This window comes from Camellia sinensis, chromosome 1 (assembly GCF_055761805.1).
Source record: "Camellia sinensis isolate YWXY chromosome 1, ASM5576180v1, whole genome shotgun sequence".
Taxonomy (NCBI): Eukaryota; Viridiplantae; Streptophyta; class Magnoliopsida; order Ericales; family Theaceae; genus Camellia; species Camellia sinensis.
Window position 1 is genome coordinate 218,111,166 of NC_138961.1, and position 6,529 is coordinate 218,117,694.

Consider the following 6,529-nt stretch of genomic DNA (forward strand, 5'->3'; position numbering starts at 1 on the left):
ACCCCTATGTGACAGTTCAAATTTCTATTTTAAATTTTAAATGTTTTCAAGTTGTTTCTTCTCCATCTACATTCAATTTTTTTTTCTTCAAATGATTATTGAAATCGTGTTATATTTCTACACACGTATCATATTCACCCAATTTTTAATTAAGTATAGAGCCCACAGTCCAGCAAAATAAGTGCATTGCTACCAACAATGCATTGATTTTTTTAAGTATTTTCTTTAAGTAGCATTGTTGAGTGCTTACAACGTGAGCACTAAGGATTCGTTTGGAATGTGAGTTGACATTTTGATTTTTTGACTATTTTTGTTTAGAGTTAAAATGTCTTGTTTGGAATGAGTTTTTTTTAATTTTTGTGAGAGAAAAAAATAAAATTATTATGAATTAAATGTAATATTTTATCTTATTTAACTAAAATAACTTATTTTATCCCATATAACTATTTTAATCCAAATGAGCATCGCAAAGCGGGCTTTAAGACTTAAATAGTAGTTGAAAAATTGCATGGATAAGTGATGAATTATATATGGTAAAATGCAGCTGATGTCCCAGTCCCACTAGTTCCCCACTTGGAGCTCCAATGATTATCAATAATAGAAATTGAGACAGTATGACAGCAGGAATATGCCAAAGCAGCTAGAAATTAGTTGTTGTTGGTTTTATTTTTTTTTAATGAAAATAGATGTGTAGATAGGTTACTTAACACATTCGCTAAGAAATATTATCTCTTAATACCCACAGACATTTACTGAAACCAACACTGCACCTATATCAAGACTGAAGCTAATTATCCAGCGTATTTTGAGCATTAAGAAATAAGTGTAACTCCAATAATCCGCTATGGAAGAGACTTGAACTTAGACGTTGAATGAAATAGACAAATTCCTTACCACTGAACTAATAGATTATTGGTTACAAATTAGTAGGTTTATACTATGGTTTTTATTTTTATGTTTTCTTTTCATTTAATCAAATAAATGTGGAATATTTGTTTACTTGCAGCAGCTGTCTTATATAACCTGTTACAGTTCCAAATTTGCAACTGTTTAGTCCTTATTATTATTATTATTATTATTTTAAATATTTGGGAAGTTTACTGTGTATTTGGTAACGTTTACGTTTTCAGTATATATTTATAAAAAATTTATAAACTGGTTTTTGTTTATTTTTAGAAAAACATAAACTACAATCGCGTTTGGTAATTGACAAAATGTTTAAAAAAATTTAAAAATATAAAAAAAGAGTAAGAAATGACAAGTGGCGGCGGAAGACGGTGGTGGAAAGTGGTGACGGTAGATGGTGGGTAGCTGGTGGTGGTGGGTGGGTGGGTGACGGTGGCGGGTGGTGGGTGGTAGCGAGTGGGTGGTGGTGGCAGGTGGGTGGCGGATGGCGGTAGCGGATGGTGGTGGTGGGCGGGTGGTGGGTGGTGGTGGTGGCCGGTGGGTGGCAGATGGTGGTGGGTGGTGGGTGGTAATGGTGGGTGGGTGGGTGACGGTGGCGAGTGGTAGCAAGTGGGGGGTGGTGGTGGTGGCGGCGGCAGCGGCGGCGAGTGGTGGGTAGTGGTGGCAGGTGGTGACAGGTGGTGGATGGTGGTGGGTGGTGACGGGTGGTGGTGGTGGTGGTGGTGGGCGGGTGGGTAGGTAACGGTGGCGAGTGATAGGTGGTAGCGAGTGGGTGGTGGTGGTAGTGGTGGTGGGTGGTGGCGGGTGGGTGCTGGTGGCGGGTGGGTGGCAGGTGGCTGGTGCTTGGTGGTGGTGGGTGGCTGGTGGTAGCAGGTTGGTGATGAGTGGTGGTGGCAAGTAGGTGGCGGGTGGTAGTGGCGGGCGGTGGATGGTAGTGGCGGGTGGATGGCAGGTAAGTGGTGGGTGGTGGTGGTGCTGGTGGTGCTGGTGAGGGGTGGATGGTGGTGGCGAGTGGGTGGTGGTTGGTGGTGGCGGAAGACGGTGGTGGAAAATAGTACCGGGTGGTGGCAGATGGGTGGTGGTGAGTGGGTGGGTGGCAAGTGGGTGGTGGTGAGTGGGTGGATGGTGGCGGGTGGTGGGTGGTGGTGGCAGGAGGGTGGTAAGTGGTGGTGGCAGGTGGTGGTGGGGGATGGGTGGTGGTGGCGGAAGACGGTGGTGGAAAATGGTGGTAGGTGGTGGCTAGTGTTGGGTGGTAAAAAATAAATAAATAAATAAAATAAAAACTGAAAACTCAAAATAAAAACACATTTTTTGTGTTTTTATTTTTTGGCCAAATTTATAAATTGAGACCACTGATTTATAAATCAAAAATTTTACCAAACAAATTTTTATTTAATTTTTTAAAATTTTTATAAATATAAATAGAAAATATAAAACGTAAGTATTATCAAATAACACCTTAGTGATTACCAAATTTGTCCCTATCTATTTTTAAAAAGCAGATGCACATTTACTTTTCTTTTAGACATAAACACAAGTTTGGGCTTTGATGAAGGTTAATGCTTGAAAAATGTTCTCGAATAAATCTTTTTTTTGAAGACGCCCAGACTAAAAAAGCAAAAGCTGGTTCAATAATTTATGGGCATGGGCCCAGAGTTGGAGTGAGGAGCAAGAGTCTAAAGATTGGTCAAACAGAAAGGGGTGTGAGTGTGTGACATGTCATTTATGTTCTCCATTTTCTCTTCCTACCGAGGGCGGCCTAGGAAATAGAGGCCCATATTAAGGCTCCAAATTGTGCTAACCCACTTACCCATTATGGGCTGGAATTTGTTACAAGCCTCGTATGTCCGTGACGCCCAAACTTAACCGCCTTATATCACCTCAAAAAAAACAAAAAAACAAAAAAACTGCTCACTCTAGAAGTATGTAATGAGAGAACCCACGCGTTCCCTCCACACGAACCCCTCATTGTAGAAGCATAAGAGAAGTTAGGGGTGGGTAATGCTATATTTGAATCGCTCAATCCGTATATAAATAGATAATTTTTTAAATATAATGTAGATGAGTGTAATTTAAAATATGATAAATTTACAGGTTATGAGCGGATCGTAGGTTAAACTCGTAACTCACAAAAACTGTCCGCACTTTAATAATAATAATAATAATTATTATTATTATTTATATACCAACTTTTTAAGTTTAATAAAAGAACCATTATGTTCTCTATAACACTAGGATCTTTATTTTTAAATATTTCTCAACTTTCTTAATGCCGTAGAATTATTAAGTCCTAAACTTGGTTTTTTATATGAATTTCATTGGTGACTCACTTATCCACTTTTTCCTAATAAAATTTTCCTTCTGGTGGTCGATAGAACTTCTAGTTTGATTATTAATTACTGAACTGGCAATTCTAATTGAATACAACCTTTAATGCATTGATATACATTTTTTAATGCATTGATATACATCTTTATTTTGGGTACTTTCATTTAATGCATTGATATTCAATTTTTATTTGTAAACTCATCAGAAAATTGTTGTCAAGTGATTACAAATATATAAAATGAATCTGATGCCTAAATTCGACGGAAAAAAAAAAATCAAAAATTAATTTTTAAAGAAAAAAGTGTAAACCGCAAACTGCCCGCACATCTACAAACCCTATCCACACAAACCGCACTGCGGCGGTTGCAGGTTAATTTTTTTCCAAACCGCATAGATACGGACGGATTAAAATCGAATCACAAACCGCACGAAACCAATCCACGAACATCCCAAAGAGAACCTCCGTATCTTATCCCTTCGCAACTCTTTATATTTTTATGGATTTTAATTTAGATTTTTATTAATGATTTAAACTATTTATCTCATAATTTTTACAACAAAATTTATTTGTACAAAAAATTATAAATACAAAAATAAATTATATTTTATTTTATAAAATGAATAATAAATATAATTAAATTTAAATCATTTATTTTATAAAACAAAATGTGATTTATTCTCATATTTATAATTGTCTAATAAAACTAATTTTTTACACAAATAACCTTCATTGGGGGCCTTACGATATAGATGGTTCAGATCATCCATGTGAGTCTAAATTTAAACCCATAAAAAAAATATTAAAAAATATAAAGAAATAAAGTATGGAGAAAAACTTATCCCAAAAAAAAAAGAGGAAAATTTCGTTATACACACACCTTATATCATATGCGCATTTAGTTAAATATTTTTTTAAATTATAACTATAACTAATTTTCTCTTTATTTATGATATTATTTTAAAATATTTAATTATAACTGATAATTTTTTTTTTTTTAAGTTATGATTTAAAAAGTAAAAAACTATTTCATTTTCTTATATAATTATAAAATACATATATACCATAATCTTTCCCGTAAGAGAAGAGATGTTGGCGACATCACGGGTTGAACCGCTTGTCTTGCCCGGTCCACCACTCAGGCAAATTCGTAATTCTAGAATCTCCAACATCACCCTGATTCGATCATCATCATCAGCAGCAGCAGCAGAGGCCATGGAGGAGCAGCAGAGGCAGCGAGTGGTGGTTTGCGGCGGCGGAGTAATCGGAGTCTGCACTGCCTACTTCTTAGCCAAGAAAGGCGCCGCCGTAACCCTCGTTGAGAAATCATCTATAGCCTGCGCCGCCTCCGGCAAAGCCGGCGGCTTCCTCGCCATCGACTGGTGCGACGGTGGGCCGCTCTCTTCCCTCGCCCGCGCCAGCTTCAATCTCCACCGTTCCCTCGCCCAAGACCTCGACGGCCCCCAATCCTACGGCTACCGCCCCCTCACCACCCTCAGCCTCACCATCACCGAATCCCAAACACCCCACCCCCAAAACCCTACCCAATCTCTACCTTCTTGGGTCGACGGTCCAGCCCGAAACCCTAGAACCATCGGGACCACCAACACCACGGCCCAAGTTCACCCCGAGCTATTCACTCGAACGCTACTGACGAAGGCGGTGGAGGAGCATGGAGTTGAGGTGGTGATCGGGAAATTGGAGAGCGTGGCGGTGGAGGGAGGCGGAGTGAGGGCAGCGTTGCTGGAGGGAGGTCGTGAAATTGTTGCCGATGCGGTGGTTTTGGCACTTGGGCCGTGGTCTGGTAAATTGTCAATTCTGTCATCGATTTTCAGAGTGTATGGGCTGAAGGCGCATAGTATAGTACTGGAGCCTAAAGAACCTGGTGCGATTTCGCCTCATGCTCTGTTTCTCACTTACTATGCGGCCCAGGGAGGGAAGCCTATGGATCCTGAAGTCTACCCTCGTCCCACTGGTATGTTTACTGACCATATGTTTTGGATTATATTTATTATTAGTCTTAATTGTTTGGTTGCTGAGAAAATGTGGGGAAATTGGTAAGAAAAATGTATGCTCAAGTTATATGTTTCTTTGTTTCTGTGAAAATCTGAGTAAAAAAACGACATTTAGGCCTAGAAACAGTATCTTATGTTAACCAAAGAAATAAAGGAAAATTGTAACTAGTTGATGTGGTTTCAAAATTTTCTTAAACCAAACACTTGATGCTCTTAAACCAAACACTGTTTAGGCCTAGAAGCATATTGTCTTTTGTTAACCAAGGAAATAGAGGAAAAAAACTTCAACCTAGCAAATTGTGCAATCGGACTTCATAGCTATGAAATTGTATCGAGTCATTGTAAATATGCTTTCAAAAATTTCTTGGCAACCAAACGCTTGATGAGCACTCTAGTTATCTGGATCAAGAAAATCTTGAATGCAAAGCTATGATTCTCTTATTTGATTGGTCAAATTGATAGGGGAGGTGTACATATGCGGAATGTCAGCTCAAGTTGAGGTACCGGATGATCCGGAACAGGTGATAGGGAACCCTGAATCAATCGCAGTGCTTAAGAGAGTTGCAAGGACCGTGTCAAGCCATTTAGGGGAAGGGGAAGCTACAGTGAAAGCGGAGCAAGCTTGCTTCTTGCCATGCACTGATGATAGTGTGCCAGTAATTGGGGAGCTTCCGGGAGTGAAGGGATGTTATGTGGCAACCGGGCACAATTGTTGGGGCATTCTAAATGGTCCAGCTACTGGGGCTGCCGTTGCAGAGCTTGTGGTTGACGGTTGTTCTAGTATTGTTGATCTCAGTCCGTTTAGTCCAGCCAGATTTATGGGTGGTAGGAAAAGAGGGATGTAACTTTTGCACACGTGAATTAGTTTTAGTGACGAGAAAATGTAGACTTTGATGCTGAATAAAGGAAAAGAGTGATGTAACTTTTGCACAGATGAATTAGCTTCAGTGTTGAGAAAATGTAGAATTGGATGTTCAATAAAAGATTCGATTTTTTTCTCCATCTGAAGTAGTGCTAGTTCCTCTGCAATAAAAGTTTGGAATTGTTGGCCAACATATATTTGGTAGGGACTCATTGTGGTGTTATAATTAGTGCCAAGAAAATGAGATTTTGGTTTTGGGATTTATTTAGCAGAATGATTTGATTTTGATTTCATGATTCTTAAAAGCTGGTGAATCACAAACTCGCTAGCAGTCCTGCTGAACTAGTTGTTTGGTGGCTGCTAAAACAGAATTTCGCTGAGCGCATAACAGACGCTGGACTGGATGTTGTGTTGGGTTGA

General features: G+C 39.2%; 1 protein-coding gene across 1 annotated transcript; it reads left to right on the forward strand.

Moving 5' to 3' along the window:
* The first annotated feature begins 4,277 nt into the window (after nt 1-4,277).
* On the forward strand, nt 4,278-6,249 carry LOC114260061 (FAD-dependent oxidoreductase family protein). Its single transcript, XM_028200123.2, has 2 exons — nt 4,278-5,207; nt 5,710-6,249. The coding sequence occupies exons 1-2, from the start codon at nt 4,322-4,324 to the stop codon at nt 6,090-6,092; spliced, it is 1,269 nt and encodes a 422-aa protein (XP_028055924.2). The 5' UTR covers nt 4,278-4,321; the 3' UTR covers nt 6,093-6,249.
* Nucleotides 6,250-6,529: the final 280 nt, after the last annotated feature.